This window comes from Artemia franciscana, chromosome 8, assembly GCF_032884065.1.
Source record: "Artemia franciscana chromosome 8, ASM3288406v1, whole genome shotgun sequence".
In the NCBI taxonomy this organism is placed as follows: Eukaryota; Metazoa; Arthropoda; class Branchiopoda; order Anostraca; family Artemiidae; genus Artemia; species Artemia franciscana.
The window spans coordinates 11,628,284-11,648,879 of NC_088870.1; the positions used below are offsets into that span (position 1 = coordinate 11,628,284).

Consider the following 20,596-nt stretch of genomic DNA (forward strand, 5'->3'; position numbering starts at 1 on the left):
TATTGGGCCATTACGACGATTCAATGCCCCTCTAATACGCGAACCGAGAACTTGGCCAAAGTCCCAGTCATCTTTCATATGATCCTCCTTCCATACACGATACACTTCATAAAAAAGATCCCTTTGCTTTTTGAAAGCTTGAAAGTCAACTTGATTTGCATAGCAGGATATTATATCATTATCTATGCTGAATGGGACATTTTCCTGAAGGAGGGTGACGCGACTTGGAGCCAATTTCCGCTGGTGGAGCTCACTTAGAAAATTGGCCAACTCCAAGTTCATAGTTTCAATCAGCCCCGTTCGCAATAAAAGTTTCAAAGTTGTTCCATTTAAACAAGATAAAAAGTTTCGTAGAGAATTCAAAATTGTCACTGCCAGAAAACAACAATTATGTGCAGAATATAAAAGTTCAGGATTTATAACAAAATGTTTCATCCGAGTGCCATTTGTTGATGTTAACAAATGAAATAAAAAGTTGAACTCGCTCCCAAAATTTAGCAACTCCGAGTTCACGTAATTTAAATATTTATCAGCAATTTGGACAAGCTCCTCTTTCTGAGTGACTAAATCTAAGGAAGGCTGTATTTTATTACTTTCCGTGGTCAATTTTTCCGGAAATGGCTTGAGCCAAGCCTTTTCTCTAATACGTTCTCTTTCGCTCTTAAGACCCTCTCTAATCTCACTCAAGTTATCATCAACTCTTTCGACTGCATTTTTAAAAGCGGAACTGCTTTCTAAATCTCTCACAACTGTCCCAAATTTAGGTTCACTAAGCTCTACTGATGTTGGATTAATTCGTCTTTTTTTGTCACAAGACGAAAGCCTTTTCTTCACATCAAGGCTCACAAAATCCCCAAGGACAAATCCACTTGGAGTTTTTGGTTGTCGTCTGTCAACATTTTCACAATATTTTGGTGTGGATGGAGAATTACTTCCGGAAGGAGATGGAAAGAGGTTAACGCGTCGCTGCGGCCTTTCTTGCGGCATCTGTCAGCCACTCCTAAAACAAAAAGAAATGAAAAAAAAACATTCAAACACCCATTTTCAAACTGAGGGGGGAGATATACCCTGAAAACGATCAGAGATCCCTAACCAAAAGTAAAAAAATATGCTAATATCAGCTAAAAGAAACTTTTTTGTTTCCTTAAAATCTTCTCACCCTACAGATATTGAATACTTTATGAGTATTTTGCATTGCATCCAGCTACCCTGCAAAGATGGTGGTCAATCTTGACCACCCTGTCTACCTAAGGGTACAAACAACTAAAAAATTTGGACCAAAAGGCAGGTCCCAAATTAGCATATTGACAAACAGGGGTGGCTTAAAGCACTCCAGTCAGAGGGAATGGTGGTATCCCTCATCATATAAGTTCTACCCCATAATATACGATTATATCATATTATTATCTTAAAGTTCACAATAATCCTTTATGAAAATTTAAATATGGACAAAATAATCGACATAGACGAATAAAAACAGGTTTTCAAACAAAACAAGCTGTTGCCCCTCCTGAAAGGAACTGGCCCTTTTTGAAACCGTGTACACATTTTTTTTTTTTTTAATCTAAAATCTAAAAAAAAAATCTATATTATCTATTTATTCAACCAATAAATTTACAACAAAAACACTTCAACATAGACTCCCTCTTAAGGCTCTATGGCCAGGAAAAAAACAGGGGAGAAACAAAAATGAAACAAAACAAACAAAAAAACGAAGAGAATACAAAAAAAGAAAAGAACAACAAAAAAAAAGAAGAGAAGAACATTAAGAGGCCTATCAGAGTTAAGATATCTGGTTTGATCTAAACGACCTGACTTGTCTTAGAATGGGAGTTACGACTGAAATTTCTTGGTGTCAATATTAGTTATTTTTTTTTCGAAGGGGTGAGTTTTAGAATCTGAAAGTAACTCCAGGACGATGAAAAACGAATGAAACTGTTTCTGACCGAAAAATGCACCCAAAACCGGTCGATGCAAAAATAAATGGCTCATACATTTAACAAAAGGCAGATAGGTGCACTACCCCCCGCACCCCCTTTGGGCCATTTATCTTGAGAAATAAAAATAATATTCAACCAGAAGTCATGTCTAGTCTTCCAGTGGCCCAGTATCACTAGCAATAAATAACTATCTGTTATTATTTTCATTCGAAATGCTAGATAATAACGGAGTTTGATCAGTTCTTAGCATTATAATTTCAGAAAAAATACAATTTTAGTCTCCATTACTTCACAAGGATACATAAGGGATTAATTTTGATTTTATTAGTCATTGAAAAATGAAATGGCTAATTATATATACTCAATGCCAAAATCGGTTTAGAGTATTTCACAATCTAATCTAAAAAATAGAGCAAAAATATCCGAAGCCGATGAGAATACTAAATAGCACAAAGTAAAACAAGGAATAGGCAAAAAATACTAAAAGGAAGTAAATGAAGGGAAAAAAAGAAAAAAACACTTCTTATAATATCCAGTGTCTTTGTTTGATTCAAATATGGTAAATTATATACCGAGCCTCTTTAATAGCTAAATAACATTATTATTAGAAATATCTTTATTTTTATAATACTAGAATTATATTAGAAATGAGAAAACTTATGCAGGTTAAATTGCATTTCAATTATTTAATTTTCAGAAAGTTTGAACTCAAAAAGACAATGATACAAGGTCTCTTCCTCACCACAATCACAAGTAGAACAATTATTTCTATCAATTCTAAATAAAAAGAATTCAATTTTCAATGAGCAGTAACAACTTGAATTATTTTATAATTAAAATAAATTACGAATGCAATATCAAATCCATAATAATAATTGGATTCTTAAACCAATCCGTGCCTGATTCTTCGCATATAAGTGCTACCATCTAATAAAAAAGAATCTAATCAGAAAAGATGACGAGAATGGAGCTTTCAAAGCTCATTTTCAACTATAAATGAAGAAATTTCTAAAGAAATAATAATGAAGAAACTGATGACAACAAAATCAGCAATATTATTTCAACAATAAAAAAATAAACCGCATAATTTCTATAAAAAAAAATACATATCTTATTAAACGATACCGACAAATTGAAATAATTTCAAATTTAACAACTAACTTAAGATCTTAAAAAGTAAACAGTCAACTTCATATCATTTTCACATTTGTATCATCACTTAAATTTTATATGCAAAAATAAGGTCAGCAAAAAATCATTTGTAGAAATTTTGATTTATACCGAGAAGTAGCCCTAATTAATATATTTTCTTGACTAGATGTTTCATAAACGTTTGACTAATAGGTTCTATAAAATATATGACCTTTCTACTTGCTCAAGACAATCAACTGAAAAAAAAAAACTGAGTTAAACGACAACAAAATTACTCAATTCATCTTGCCATAGTCCATAGCCATATGCCATACTTAAGGTCAAGTAAAAACGGTCAAGTTCAAATTATTTTTACATCCGTGTTCTCACTTACTGAATACGGTGCAAATCTGAATATAACATGATGGTAAATAAAGAAAAATGCTACTGAATGGAAAAATGATGGTCAATAATGACATTTTCGTTTCTTACAAAAAGTCGACTTGAACTTGAACCACCTATAGACGCAAACCTCTTCAGCAATAGAATTACCTTGTTAGGGTTAGTGATCTTTTTGATCTAACTTGGCATGGAAATAATATGACGGTAAAAATAATTTAAATAATGATTTCAATTATTATTATTTATTTCAATGGAAATAATTAATAATAATTAATAATTAAAATTATAATTAAAAATAGTAATTAAATTATTATTATATTATTAATTTAAATTATTATTATAAATAACAATAAATAATAATTAAAAATAATTAATAATAATTAATTGAATTAATTATTTCAATGGAAATAATTGACTGTAAAAGAGGCAAACGGTACTATCCAAATACTAAAACTCCAAAAAAAAGCTTGGGTTCCAAAGGATAAACTAAAATAAACATTATGTGTTTTTATCCACCCACTATTAGAATATAAAAGTCCTGCTAGGGATGTTGCTCTGAAAAATAAGAAACTGATAAAATTGGACAGGTTCAGAGGAGATCACCACAAATAATCTACGGAGGTTCCCCCTTACTTACTCTTTTTATCTAAAAGCATTTGAACTTGACCCCCGTATGTCCGTTGCGAGTAAATGAGCCTGGAATCTAGTTCATCCCTCCTCCACCATTTTATATAGGCCACAACAACTTCTTCCTAACTCCCATTGTCCCTCTTAGATCTCGAGTCCCCAGAGAAGCGGCTGTGAAAGTTCAACAAATTAAACAAATATACTCCAGGTCACAGTGGTCTTCTTAAAGCTTTGTGGCGAGTTTTGTTGGTGCTTTCAGTAATTAGTAACTTTCTGACAAATGTGCTCGTAAATTTTTTGCTCGTTGACGAATTATTTTGGTGATAGCATTTTAATTATTATAGCATTTTGATATTATTAATTTGAAAAACTTTTTCCACAAAGCAAGTTTTTGAAAGAAAAGTAAAGAGCTCCATTAAGCCAAAAATGAGTGTAAATAAATTCAAATAATCCTCCAAGGGTAAAACTAACACCAATCACAATCAATAAATAAATGGAACTCGAAACAACCAGGAATTACAATAACTAGCCGAGTCAAACCCAAAACGAGCAAAAATTAACATAAATAGCGCTGATAACCCCCATGCTTTCTCAAGACCGAAACACAATTTGCGCTCTATTGCGCTTTTTGCAACGAATTTCCATCCTTAAGATTAATCAGAATGAACGCTACCATTATTAAATAAGCTTCCAATGCCGATTCTTCTCACTTGATATTTCTTTATAAGACACGTTTTTAAATTTCATGTTACTATGGACTAGAGATCTCTCTGTATAAGGTTAACTCTGAAGGGCCAGCCATAATTCGAAAAAAAAAATTCTTAATTTAAAAGATGATGAATTAACTTAAATTAGGAATTAATGGGGATTGTGGGGGACACTAGTTACCCAACAAAGTGACAGAGGAGATAAATGTATTCCCCTTGATAATATTTTTAGTAGGGATGGTGGAAGAAGTAGAGATGTAAAAATCACAACAGACAAGGTGTAGACTTTTTCTTGTAGTCCGCAAAGGTTTGAAAAAATAAGAACAATAGGTTTTAGAAATAAGATTAAACGAAAAGAAATGTGTAATGATAGTTTTTAGCTATAGTTTAGAAACATGGATGCTTCGAATAGGTGAGGAAATTATACAAGATGTTTTCCAGAACAATAGTCTGAGAACAAGTTCATGCTCCTCCATCCAAATGCAAGAATCTCATAAAAAAGATCCTCTAAGCTTCATAGACCTCATAAGACACACTAGACCTTAAAGATCCATAACCTTTGTATAAGGATCCCTTTGCCTAAGGATAACTTAAGAAACTTGTATCAGTGATTGCATATTAAACAACTGTAGAGGAAGGGTGATTTTAGCCCACTGTCAAGGATTGTAATGACAAGAGGGTGAATATGCTTAGGTCACATTTAATTTATGAAGGATGGTAGGGGGCTGAAAGTTCTTTGTTTTTTCCCCATCTAACTGGGGCCCAAAAAGACATGACTTCCTTGAATGGGATGAAAGGTTGTTTGAAAATATATAAAGGAAAGGAGAACTTAATAACAGAAAAGATCCAAGATTGGATAGGAATGAGGTGAAGTACATAGAGTGGAGCTCAAAGCAAAGCCTTGCATAGCAGGGTCAAGGAGCTTGCACAGCTTTACTAGCCACCTGCACTTGGGTGCGAAGATGAGTTTTCAGCAGTAGTGGTAATTATTGTTCATACAATTGGCATGACACCAGGACCAGACTGAATAGGTGTAAGGCCCGATTGGATTTTTTTTTACGGGGCCCTCTTGATAGACTATACTAAATATTTAGATAACACATACTTGCATAGTAATTTACACACATAAGATAGTTCATGTAAGTAGTGCAAAATCTCTCTAGTATAGGACTTATTATCTCTATCTAATATATGACTATCCCAATTGAATCCATTCGACGTGAACTTTTATGGATATCAGTTTTCCATAGGCCATTATATAGTGTGTATTACAAAATAATAAATACTCATCCAGCTGCGCTAATTTATAATAAACATAGCTTGAATTATTTAAAAAAAAACTCATAATCTATCCCTTATCATAAAAAAAAACTATTTACTTTAAATTTCAAAATTATTTTTGTTCATTTTGATGGTAACATAGGGCCTTTAAAATGCAGGGCCCGATTGGGCCCAATCACAACAACCGTGCTTCATTTGACCTTGCATGAAACATATTTGTAGAGGCTTAACGGCCTGCCATCAAATTTGCGAATATAGTTATTTATTTATATTTGAACATATTCGTTGAATCGTCACTTTATGTAAAAGAATTCAATTCACTCTGATAGGCTATGTCAAGATAAGTGTTTTTACATTATTAATAGTATATATTTTTGATATTTTGTCTCAATTGTATTTTAGACATAAGGTCTGGACTTGCCTCAGTTTTATTTTAACGAATAAACCATCCTTTCACCTAGCAACTGAGAGGCTCAATCTTCCCTCTGTTTATATGCAATAATAGGAGAGAAGAGGATAAAAGAGAGAATATCCAACATGGAAAGTTTTGTCTAATTCAGTCAAATTAAAAAAGTTTTCTATCCTACAAAAAAAAAGGAGTAATACAAGTCTTTCTTCATAATATCTAGTGTCTCCTTTTGTTAGGAGTTAGTGTGTCAATAAAAACTTATTACAATTCCTTTTTTATTAATATATGAATTTCTCTTACTAGCAATTACTGCAGCATACTGTCGTTTATACAAATGTATAGAAGTGTAATTTGTGAATTTGATTGCCTTAGATGGATCTCAGTAAACCTTTTTGGGAATAGTGACTAAAATTGTAGATGCATAAGGGTCTGAGCCTTAAGGGCAGGGGGGATTCAATACACAACTTACTTTTAGGGTTATATAAGCAAAAGGGAAATTCTTTAGATTAATCTTGTGAAGAGGAAGATATACAAAATGATGCTTTCAAGGCCGTATCTGGGGATGGGGTGGGGGGTTAACCCGCCCCTCGAAATTTTGGTCTGACACATAAAAACATAACAAAAATACATATAAAAAATTGTGATGCTTTTTTTGAAGTTTTTCAGGAAAACCTTTAACCCCCCCCCCCCCCTAGAACAAAAATCCTGAATACATTCTTGGATACTTTCATTTTCTTCACACTTTAATTAACCCCCTCCCAGAAAAACTGTAGCCAACAAATACACTTATTTCACATTTTCACCACGCAGTGAATATCTTCTGTTAACCCTTGCCCTCTTAAAGGTCATACTTGTGTGCACAACTGATGATGCTGCCATTAAAATAAAGTAGACTACACTGGTAACAATGACATTAGGCATGTGACCTTAGCCCTTCCTAACACAACAGCTTCTACTACAACTGTACAACCATGATTGTTCTTACTGCGACTACTTATACAAAGCAGACATTATCTGAGGTAAGATGTCAGCCCTAATGTAAACAGAAATTAGCTGATGTATGATGTCAGCCCAAATACAAGCAGAAACTACTAAAAATAAAGAAATGAAAACACAAAACAAACAAAATTACGATAAACAAACGTAAAACCTAATGACAATTAGTTAAACTAATTAATTAGTTCAAAATTACAGACTTGTGTGCCCAACTGATGATGTTGCCATTAAAATAAAGTAGACTACACTGGTAACAATGACATTAGGCATGTGACCTTATCCCTTCCTAACACAACAGCTTCTACTACAACTGTTACAACCATGATTGTTCTTACTGCGACTACTTGTACAAAGCAGACATTATCTGAGGTAAGATGTCAGCCCTAATGTAAACAGAAATTAGCTGATGTATGATGTCAGCCCAAACACAAGCAGAAACTACTAAAAATAAAGAAATGAAAACACAAAACAAACAAAATTACGATAAACAAACGTAAAACCTAATGACAATTAGTTAAACTAATTAATTAGTTCAAAATTACAGACTTGTGTGCCCAACTGATGATGTTGCCATTAAAACAAAGTAGACTACACTGGTAACAATGATATCAGGCATGTGAACTTAGCCCTTCCTAACACAACAGCTTCTACTACAACTGTTACAACTATGATTGTTCTTACTGCGACTACTTGTACAAAGCAGACATTATCTGAGGTAAGATGTCAGCCCTAATGTAAACAGAAATTAGCTGATGTATGATGTCAGCCCAAATACAAGCAGAAACTACTAAAAATAAAGAAATGAAAACACATAAAACAAACAAAATTACTATAAACAAACCTAAAATCTAAAGACAATTAGTTAAACTAATTAATTAGTTCAAAATTATAGACTTGTGTGCCCAACTGATGATGCTGCCATTAAAACAAAGTAGACTACACTGGTAACAATGACATCAGGCATGTGACCTTAGCCCTTCCTAACACAACAGCTTCTACCACAACTGTTACAACTATGATTGTTCTTACTGCGATTACTTGTACAAAGCAGACATTATCTGAGGTATGATGTCAGCGCTAATGTAAACAGAAATTAGCTGATGTATGTTGTCAGCCCAAATACAAGCAGAAACTACAAAAAATAAAGAAATGAAAACACATAAAACAAACAAAATTACTATAAACAAACCTAAAATCTAACGACAATCAGTTCAACTAATTAATTAGTTTAAAATTGACTAATTAATTTAATAACTAATTTTTAATTAAGTTAAACTTAAAACCAACATAAATTAAAGCAAATGACGCCAGTATTGCTCCCCCTCGACTCTCTAAAAAATCATTTCACTTGCACTTAGCTTAAAAATAAATTTGCACTTAAATATAAATAAATTTAGCTTAATAAATTTAAATAAATTTAGCATAATAAATTTAAGCAAAATAAATTTAGCTTAAAAATTAAAAATAAATTCTTATGTAAGATGTTTCTCATTTGTAGTTAAGAGTGACACAAAAAGTTAAGAGTGACTTTAAAACTTGAAATACGCTAAAAAATTTTCTTAAGTAAGATGTTAAACCAATAAAAAAAATTACTATGAAAAAAGAAATGGAGCTAAAGACAAGCAGAAAATACCATCCACAAGAAAGTAAGAAACTAACAATTAAGTCAAGAAATGAACCGAAATCAGATTTATTTAACAACATTTTTTAGCAAAGAAAGGAGGAAATTTAAAGTTTAAAACAAGCATAAATTTGGTGTTTGTAAGAAACGACCCTAAAATGAATAAAAATATCTAAGAATGAAGAAAAGAAACTTAATATAATCAGAAATTACCATAAGCAATGAATCCAGACTTGAAACGAAAAGTAATCAACACAAATAAGTAAGGCGTTGTTGCTCCTAAAATTACCACAAAAACTATTGTCATATGTGTTAAAATGTATTTTCAACAGCATTTTCACTTCATTGCAAGATGAAAATTTAGTAGGCTACAGCTGTAATTTCAAGAATTTAATTTCTAGTAACACTATATATGTGACAATTATCTTAGTTTGGTTAATCTGGTATTACATACATTTAAACATACACAACAATGAAAGTTGCATTTAAAATATTCTTTTTTGTTGATGGATGTTTCCTTTTGGATCTGTTCTTTGCAAAGCAAGAGCAAAATCTGGCAAAAACTTTGAAATTCAGCAATTTATTACACTTTCAATTAAGTACAAATGATACTCTATTCTTCTGGAGTATTTGATTGGGAGCAATACCACACTTGTTTGTGGTAGCTTCAGTTCCTTTCAAATTTGGCTTCATCGTTCATAGTAATTTCTCTGTGTTTCAGGTTTATTTCTTTAATTTGTTTAATTTTTAATTTGTTTTAATTGTTTAATTTAATTTCGACCCATTTTTAGTTTGAAACATTGCATGGGCTGATTTCACATCGTTTCAATTTTATTTCACTCAACTCTTCAAGAAAAAAAATTAATTATATTTTCATATAAAAGTAATCTCTTTAGTTTTCAGTAAAGTAAAAAATGACACTAGCCCTCTGGCGTTCTGAGGTAGCAATACTATATTTATTTGTTGTGATTTGTTTCTTTTAAGTTTGGATTCAATGCTGATTGTAATTCATGCTGGTTAAAGGCTTCATTTTTTCCTTCATAGTAAGCCCTACTTGCTTTAAGTCTGATTAAATAAAAATAAAAAATTTCAGCCAAAAGTAAGGAGCAACATCAAAGTTAAAACAAAAAAAAATTATTTCATATATGGGGAGGCTGACCCCTCTCAACTCCTAGCCCATTACTCCACAGTTTTTAGCGCTTTGAAAAAGCTTATTATTACAATTCAATACCCTTGTGTTTCCGAAATTGTTCTTAAAGAATTGGACAAGAATTAAAACTTTAGCACAAAGAAGGAACAACAGAGGAGGGGACATAGCCCCCCCCCCCCCCGTGTATAGAATAACTGATAGAACTATCTTGTTAATTGCATTTTTTTAGAATTCTCACATAATGTCTGACCAATCAAGGTGCAACAGGTCAATTCTTTGTTTTTTACTAATTTTGTTTCTCAGCTGCTAGTCATATTAATAGTAATTGATCCCATTGCTTTCAGGGTCTTTCCTATTTTAGCCTATTCATAGCTCTCAATCAGACAAAAATGAGTCCATATTCATAGTCCAATTGCTTATGCTAAGTTGTGTTGCTTCAAATTACAAAGAAAGAGTACTTCTGAGCAAAAATAAAGAGCAACTACACTTTGTTGTAGCAAGTTAGGCATAGTGTTTTGTTGTTTCCGCAAATTGCTTTAAAAAAGCTTGTTATTCCAGTTCAATCGCCCTACTGTTTTGACAATTGTTCTGGAAGAATTGGGGGAAGTCAAACTTTAGCATAAATAGGGAGGGAGAGAGGAGGGGTAGCCCCCCTCTATGGAGGAATAACTGTGGGATACTTTATATGGAAATATGCACAGAATGATTTCTGTTGGAAAAATTTGTTTTTTATTTAAAATGTGATAGCTCTCAATCAGGCCCAGATGTAACCATAATGTGGGAAACTGGTTCAATAAACTCACGATTTCTTGATATAAAATTCTTATAATTAATATATCTATAATTGTAAATTAACTGACAGCAGGGTGTTGTTTGGGGGGCAGGCAAAAGGGGTGGCAGTTGCTCCCCCAATAACGTGGAGGAAAATTATTATATATCCCATGCCCCTTGACTATCTGGATATGGTTCCCTCTTGCCCCCTCCCTGAATAAAAAATGCTGGAGATTTGCCCCTGACTGACAGCATCCCAATATTTTATTTTTTCTGCTTAAGGATCAAAATGTTTGTTTGTAAATATATTTTTGGAAAAAAGGTTGAGTATTTAGTCAAGACTTTTTGGTGAGCAGCAATTATGTTGAATAAACTCTTAGCAACATTTTTACTACCAAATATTGGATAGAAGGAAAATGTATTATTACTCATAAAGATAGAAATTCTGTATAAATTTTGATATTCTACATAGCTGGGGTCATCTTCTCCAATAATATTCTATGATATTTAAATACATTAGAACTTAGCCAATGCCCGTCCCCCAACAAAAAAGAAATACTGGTGATGCTAATAATGTCCAGTCTTCCTTTTTCCACCAGTGCTGGCAAGCATGTGAATGCAATATTATATGCTACATAGAAAAATATTTTTACAATGGGAGGGACACTATTAACCCCCTCCTCACCATGGCACCAGTAGTAAAGGTGTAGACAAAAATATTTTTGCTCATCAAGAGGGGTTATATCTCCAATTTTATCTCCCACCCTGCTCCCAAAATCTCATTCTATATTTATCAGAAGGTTTCATAAGAGTCAGGATATCTAGGCATGAGATTCAACTCTTTGAGGCTTCTGCACACACACCCCTCCACTTGCAAATTTACCCACTGCCCCTCCTTCATAATAACTAATGCAAACTTACATATACCTGTATACAAAATAAGTAGCAAATAAGTTTAGTTAAATGAAGCTTTGAAATTAATATCAGAAGCATGGATGTTCATGCTCACCCAACTCTTTCATTGAGCATGGAAAACTTATTCAAGGACATGGGTCTACCATTTTGGTTAAACAAAATAGATTTTTGTGGTTTTTGATTTATCAGCCTCAGATTGAAATATGTCACTGTCTTTCTAACCATCTTTGAAAGATTGGTTGAGATACCTAGCCCTATACTGAACTCCATGGAACCAAAGCTAAGAGTTGGAACTGGCCTTTTTGATCTGGCAGTGTTAATATTGTGTTTCAGCAGTTTGATATTTAGAATGTGGTATTGTTTGATATTTAGAATGTTTTAAAATGTGGTTCAATCCTGCTTTCTAAGGCTATAATGAGAGAAAGGTTGAGATGGCTAGGCCACATTCTGCAGATGAAGAATGACAGATTGGCAAAGATTGTCCTTTTTGGCCAACCAACTGGGGCTAAACAGAAAGCAGGTCGTCATCATCTGGGGTAGGGGGATGTCATAAATAAAGATTTAGAGGAAATGGGAACTTCCTGGGAAGGTGTAAAGAGAGAGGCCTAGAATATATTAGGTTGGAAGAGGAGTATGTGTAGCTGTGTTGGCCTCAGGCGGCTTGGTACTGCAGTGAGTTATTAGTAGTAATAGTAGCCTCAGATTGAAATATGTTAGTGTCTTTCTACCCATCTTTGAGAGATTGGTTGAGATATCTAGCCCTATACTGAACTCCATGGAACCAAAGCTCAGAGTTGTAACTGACCTTTTTGATCTGGCAATGTTGATATTGTGTTTCAGCAGTTTGATATTTAGACTTTGTATACACTAGGTGAAGTAAAGGATGATCTTGAACTTGTTTTCATTGACAAGGACAAACTTGCAGCAAAGCTTGTTGGCATTATTTTGATGTGAAGATCATCCTCATTTTGTTTCAATGGAAAAAGAAGAAATACCATCATTTCCCAAATGGCCTTTTGCATTACTCTCCACTTAAATCACCTTCTCTTGTTAAAAAAAAGTGGATAAACAGGAGTAAACAACTTTGATTTTCTTTTTCCTTGCCTTTGATTCAGGTCTTTAGTGATCCAAATTCTCTCTTGTAATTTGAACATAAACAGCATTATTTTACTTTATTTTTGAAATATGATTAGAATTAATTGTCTGTAAATATTTGTACACAATTAGGTGGTAGCAATGAAGAGCATGTTTTGTTAACACATCTGTTTCTAGATATAAAGCCAACACAACTATTTATGTAATATAAAGCTAGTTTTAAGCCAGGCACAGATCAAGATTCTAAATTTGCCTTAATTTGGGAGTGCCAGGAGAAAAAAGTGGGAAATTAGCCTTCTATCTAGAATTTGTTTGAAACAAATGAATTACAATTGGCAGGGTTTGCTATTGACACAATATAACACAACAGGAAGTTAAAATTAAATGTTTCAAAAAAACCATTCAATATCAACTGGATCACACTGCTGTTTGCATAAGGCAACAGGAAACTGCTGAGCTCAATATTGCCAATAACTGTTGGATTTCATTGGTCAAACACAGGTGACCTCATTCAAAGGAAAAGTTATGCACTTGTTGCCTGTTGCAATATTCTTCATTGTAATATTCAGCTTGATCTGGTTGCCCCCCCCCCCTCTTTTGAATCAACCAGTCTACAAAAGGTAAACTTGGGGACCTTTCTATTATTGAGCTATGAATTAGGTGAACATACCAATTGATGCCTTATTCATACTACTTTTGAATATAATAGTTACTTTAATTGATAATTCAAACAATATTTCTTCTGGTAATTATTTAGTTTCATCACAAGCTGTCTAAACTTAAAACTATGCTGCAAACCAGCATAGTAAAATAACAACCAAGTTTCTGCACAAACAAATTCATCTGACAAAGAGTTCCATAAATGGTAATTATTTAGTTTCATCACAAGCTGTCTAAACTTAAAACTATGCTGCAAACCAGCATAGTAAAATAACAACCAAGTTTCTGCACAAACAAATTCATCTGACAAAGAGTTCCATAAATGGTAATTATTTAGTTTCATCACAAGCTGTCTAAACTCAAAACTATGCTGCAAACCAGCATAGTAAAATAACAACCAAGTTTCTGCACAAACAAATTCATCTGACAAAGAGTTCCATAAATGGTAATTATTTAGTTTCATCACAAGCTGTCTAAACTTAAAACTATGCTGCAAACCAGCATAGTAAAATAACAACCAAGTTTCTGCACAAACAAATTCATCTGACAAAGAGTTCCATAAATGGTAATTATTTAGTTTCATCACAAGCTGTCTAAACTCAAAACTATGCTGCAAACCAGCATAGTAAAATAACAACCAAGTTTCTGCACAAACAAATTCATCTGACAAAGAGTTCCATAAATGGTAATTGTTTACTTTCATCACAAGCTGTCTAAAGTGGAAACTATGCTGCAAAGCAGGATAGTTTCCATACTATATTACTTAGAAATGCTAATTGTAGAAGTGGACCCATTTCTGGTTGACCCTCTTCCTCCATGGGGCAAACTAAAAAGGCACAAAGTTGGCAGGGTTTTGATGCCAATGAAAAAGCTGGGGTTATACAATATGAAAGAAATTATATTTTAAATACTAATTCTAGTTATAACTGGTAATTTCTGTATAGTAGGAAGTCAAATGATAACTGAAAAACTTATGCATCCATTAATGTGCATATCCAAAATTGTTTACCTTCACTTTCAAGATTAAACTAGTCAGCTGTTTGAAAAATCTAAAATTGATGAGTCAATTGCTTCTACTGTAAATTCCAATTTTACCACTTTTCAACCAAACTTAACCTTAAGTATAAAAAAATTTGGTAAAATTCTAGTTAACTGACTTCTTCCTATCTCAGAAAGGGTTTAGGTTATGAAAATGAAACTTTCAGGGATGAATCTACAGACTAAAGTATGTCCCAGGAAGGTATTTTGAAGCAACTACCTCTACTCCTTCTCCCTCTAGAGGGCCCTGACCTTTGATGACCTTTAAAAATATGTGTGATATAAAAGTGAAACCTTGCAAAACAGATCTTCTGCTAAATAGAAGTACAACAAAATTGTTTTCAGCTTCATAACTTTGCTCAATTCCATTTTATTAGGTTTTAAAAATATGCAAATACATTTCCAAAACTTTGAAAAAAAACATTGATATGGCTCAAAATTCCACTCAATAACAGTAATTGCATTTTTCAGAACTAAAGGCATTGAAAAGGCAACTTGTAACTGAAAATTGAGGTAAAATGTTGTTTTGTCAAAATTTCAATAGTCATGTAGGCAAATTTCAGGGCCCTCTAGAGGGAGAAGGAGTGGAAGTGGGTACTTTAAAATACCTTCCCAGAACATACTTTGGCCTGTAAGCCAATCCTTGAAAGTTTCATTATCCTAACCTAAACACTTTCTGATATAACAATAAGTCAATTAACTAGAATTTTACCAAAAATTTGGCACTGAGAAAATGTAGTATTATTTAGTTGAAAACAGCCAATAGCCTAACTCATACTTTAATTGAAAATCTGCCATTTTTAAGAGCTCAAAAAGTGTAAGCACAAAAATTTGCAGTAGAAGCAATTATAATATTCATCAAGAACATAAAATGCATCAAGTGGGCATTTTGGCAAAATTCTAGGTGCAATTGCCACAGTAGGCCTACTAACAATTGTAGCCTAGGCAACCTGAAAAAAACATGGTACTCTTTTTTATCATTATAACGTTTGATTCAGGAAAAAATCAAACAAAAGCGAGTTACCTGGTAATATTTTATAACAGCAGTATTTTAATACACATATAGTCAAATAGTAAAAGCTAAGGAAATGTGTGAGCACGATAACGAGTTCTACGTTTGAATTTTTGGATTACTTACTGCCATCTATAATAATACCTTTCGAAAGTGCACTACCATAAGCCACGTATTCTGATCACAGTTACTCCATTAACCATCAAGGATTTTTGTGGTGGGGGGGGGCAATTTTATTAGCCACTCTGATGTTCATTAGCTACAATCTCTAAAACTGTAAATAATTATGAAATCTTCCAAAAGTGCACTTGCCATGAGCCACGTCTACATTCAGCGGTTTCTGGAAACTAATTACACTATTAACAATTCACTACAGCACCGTGCCACCTAAGGCCCACACAGCTACGCATGCTCCTTTTTCATCCCAATCTATTCCAAGCCTCCCTATTTACACCCTCTTAGGATGTTCACATTTTCTTTAAATCTTTCTTTATGGCATCCTCCCATCCCAAACGACGACGACTTGCTTTCCGTTTAGCCCTAAATGATTGGCCAAAAAGGACAATCTTTGGCAGTCTGTCATGCTTCATCCGCAGAACGTACCCTAACCACAACAACCCTTCTTTTTATTATAGCCCTAGAAAACGGGATTGAACCACGTTTTTCGTACAGCCTGCTATTTGAGATACGGTCAGTCAGCCAAGTACCCAGATCAATCCGTAGGCAATTTTTCTGGAAAACATCTAGTAAATCTTCATCCATTTTTTGAGGCACCCATGTTTCAGAGCCATATTAGACTACTCTCATCACTGTACCTTCCAATATTCTAATGTTGATATGTAGGCTTATCTTTCTATTCTTCCAAACTTTTTTAACTGTGAAATAACACCTGAGCCTTAGCTATTCTACTTTTAACATCTTCACTGCTCCCACCGTCTTACTAATATTACTACCAATATAAATGAAGCGGCCCACCTGATCAATCTTTTCGTTACCCAATGTCACATTATCATGTTCACTTATTCCTAGCCTTAGTGACTTAGTCTTCTTAACATTAATTTTTAAACCTATTCTAGCACCGTGAACTCGCAAAACCTCTAAATGTTCATTCATTTTGCACGCATTTTCATCTAGGATGCTTCAATCATCTGCATAATCTAAGTCCTGGAAAGTTTCTCACCCCAATTGGATTCTACGGCCTCCTTTTGCCTTTCCTGTGCTCCTTAGACAAAGTCCCTTAAAGTGTATCACATAAAGGGGAATAGAACAGAACCTTGCTTAACTCCTGATTTAACGCAAAACCAGCTTGTCCCCTGAAAGCGGTTTTGTCGTAACTAAGGTGTTCAAAATTTCGAGAAAAACGACTTTGAAAATTTTACTTTTTCTGGAACTTTCACGGTACAACCGATTTTCTTCGCAAATACATAAAAAAAAGAGGAAAAATAACTTGGAAGGTCTCCCGAATAGGAGATGGAAAAGGTGAAGTTTTCATTGTCGAAACTTGGAATGAAATACAGATGCGACAACCCGCCCTTACTGAAATTTTAGTAAACCTAGATACGACAAGATGGTGTGGGCTGCCTATTCTTTTCACCATGAAGATACGACAAACGAGTTCTGATGCAGCAATGCTATTTAAAAAAGTATAAATTACGAAAAAGGTTGGAAACGTTCATTTTTTGTCGGGTTTTGTTGCCCGCCACCGTTTGCTACAATAGAATCTTCCTCTGGACAGGGATCTTGTGCAGATGGAGAGGCTTCTAACCGTTCAGTATCCCCCTTGGCCTTGTAGTACTGTTCAATCTTGGTTTCAAAATACTTCTGGTCTTGGTTGGGGATGAACTTCAGGAGATATTTGACATCTTTGATTTTCGCATTAAATAGATCAATATTTTTGCCACAAGGTTTGGGCAAAACAAGACGTTCAAAAACACGGACAGCCGAAGTGTCGGGACACTTTTTAACCGAAGTACATGCTTGTGATATCTTCTTAGAACATCTTGGATGGCGAGGCTTATAATTGAGTTTCGGTAGATATCAGGGTAAGTATCAAGAACTTTTTCCAGTATGGCCAACAGTCCACAATAGTCCAATAGTCAGCTATTTCGTTCGTTCTACGTCCAGCCTCAAACTCGGACCAAAAACAACATGCCTCATTGATTTTCTCTTCAGTCCTTCTCTGGAATGAAAGAATTGCCGTGAGGTCGAATGTAGTAATCTTTCTTTATGGAAAAAAAAAGAAGAAACACTACCCCGGGGCTTTCTCCAGATCAAAACAAAGTAGAGGAATAGAAAGGTTTGACCTATCCACGTCACGTTCTATCTCGGTCTCAATTTTACTTTTCACATGAGCCTCATACTTATCTTTCATTTCCTGATTTAGTTCAGTTCTGTTTTCTTCACTTACACGTTTTTTCCTCGCATAATTCACATTGATATATTTTCAGACTATGAAATGAAAAATTAAAATAAGTGTTGAAGATCTCACGATGCTTGAACTCATTAAAATCATTTCTTGCTAGTTCTTTGCAGTATTACTAATACAATGGATATATTTTACGAATGTTTAGATTTGCCTCCAAGAATTTTCTGATAGACTTGGCTCAAGTGTAATGTGATTCAGCGCATGGGAAAGATTCAATATGCTTTATCGCTAGTTCGATGTCCTCGTTACTAGTTTTGCTTCGAGGTACCTGTACTGCCTTTGGATTTGACACTCATGTTGTAGCACATTCGAATGTGTGTAGCAAGCTCTTCTCTCTGAAATATCAAGAGTAGCCAAATAAAATTTCTTGCAAATCCGGACTGTTCTCATATTAACGACAAAATAATATTGTAGTGTGTAACTCCTGCGCGTCTCCGCTTTCTTCTTGGTTTTAGTCTTAGTTGGAACGGTCTTAGTTGTTTTCAAGTAAAATATTTTCCTCATATCCTTAATTAGTCTCCGGAAATCAACAAAAATCTCTTGTCTCTTTTCAGAGGCAATAGCCTGACTGCAATTATATTGGCAATCCTTACTACAAACAACATCCTTCACTTTCTTCTCTTTGTCATGAGTTTTCTGGTTGTTAGGATTCATATATACAGTGCCAGAGTTTACTGCTGCCTTTATCTTTGTCCTAACCTAGTTCATCCTATCTTAAATTCATTTTCTGTTCTTCCTACGTGAATTAGGATGATCCACAGTATTGCTTTGACTATCTGGCTCGGTTGTTTCTTGCACAAGTTCAGGGAATCTCTAGGTGCCCCTGATTTTCAGCTGCTACTGAACCTGTTATGGCACTTGAACTAGGACCAGAGCCAACACTGACATTAACCTCTGTAAAGACATCATAATCTGCATTTTCTTGAAGAGCCTCAGCTACTTCCTGATCACAGTCTTGGAAATTTAGTTCTGAAAGGCTTCTTGTTCTACATTCCTGCCTTCCAATCTAGGGGGTGGGAATCTCTCGACAAAGAGGGAGGGTGTGAAAGAAAATTTTTGGGTTAAACATAATTTTCGATCTTTTTCAAGTGTACAGATTCTATCTCATTAAATTCCTAAAACAGTCTTTAAAGTAGAGTTTATAGTCCGTCTAGGCAAGGAGGGGGATTTTCATAATATTATAATTGCAGCAGACCATAACACCCTTTTTACGCCTACATAATACAATTATGTAACACCTTTTTTAAAGTTTTGTTTACTGTTGAGCCGCGTCGCTCCTTACTACAGTCCATTACCACGAATTGTTTGATTACAAAAAAAAACATTGCGTGAATGTTGTTAAGGAAAACAAACCTTTTCCGTGCCTTAAAAAAAATTAACTAAGGTTTCGTTTAAGGAGGGTCATTGGCTCAGGATAGAGGGGGGGGGGGTTGTAAAACTGAATTATAAAGTGATTCATCTCGGCAATCTCAGATGATGTTAAAGAAGGTGAAGATTCTAGATATTTTATCGAACGGAAGATAAGAAGATGAAATATGTAAAGTTATTTAGATATATTACTGAAATAAATCATAATTCTTTTGTGCGTTTATTTTAGTGTGCCCATAATGAAGCAGTCTCCCTTGTCCCTCTTGTCCAACATTTTTAATCTCTTTTTTACAATTTTTTGTTTTGTTTACCAAGTTCATTTTCGTTTTTTTTGTGATTACTATGAGATGTATTTGTATGAGCTCTGCTATTTATCCACCCAAATTTACGAGCCTTTTTTTCCTTTGACGTTAAGGTATTTTTTGCATTTAAGTAGTAAACAAACAAAAAAGCAGATATTTAAAAAAAATAAGCCTCTCTTAGTGTTATTTTCATTTTTATTTTAGGATGTTGTAATATTGCAGGTGGGTATTCTTCTTCTTTTATTGATGACATATTGGACAGTTTTTACGCTTCAGTATTTAGGTCGCTAATTCTTTTCACTTCCATGTTTTAGGTCATTTCTTTTAGGTCAAAGAACTTGGGGAGCCTTGTTTTTGTTGCAAGAGCAACACTTAGGGGCTGTACGAATGTTCTTCTTTTGTTATTCTGACGATATCAGCTTATTGCAAGGGAACTTTGGCGGCGTAAACTAGTTGGTTTTTACTGGAAGTTCAAACCTCCAGCCAAATTGATGAATACGATCTTAAAATTTAGGACGTTGCTTGGAATTCCTACCTAGGGCTGAAAAAAATAGCTTTTTCTTGCCCTTAGATCAGGGTCAACATTTATGTGAACTAAAGTGGAATTTTATAGTATATATAAAACTTTTTGAATGCTGACAAATAGTCTGTGTAGTGCAGGTAGTGATCCTCTGATTCTTGGCCTTCAATCAGGCGTGCAATGCATGGTTGGGGACAGATCCTCCAACAATTCTCATGTTTTCCCC

The 20,596-nt window shown here is 34.0% G+C and overlaps 1 protein-coding gene across 1 annotated transcript in view; it reads right to left on the bottom strand.

The window, feature by feature from the left end:
* LOC136029980 (codanin-1-like) overlaps window positions 1–15,885 on the bottom strand; it is a gene marked incomplete in the record, with an annotated part of 262,581 nt that extends 246,696 nt beyond the window's left edge. The window contains 2 exon segments of the mRNA XM_065708554.1: window positions 1–1,000; window positions 15,768–15,885. The exon segment at window positions 1–1,000 is cut by the window's left edge and continues 153 nt beyond it. Coding sequence (XP_065564626.1) covers window positions 1–987 — 987 coding nt within the window.
* Window positions 15,886–20,596: the final 4,711 nt, after the last annotated feature.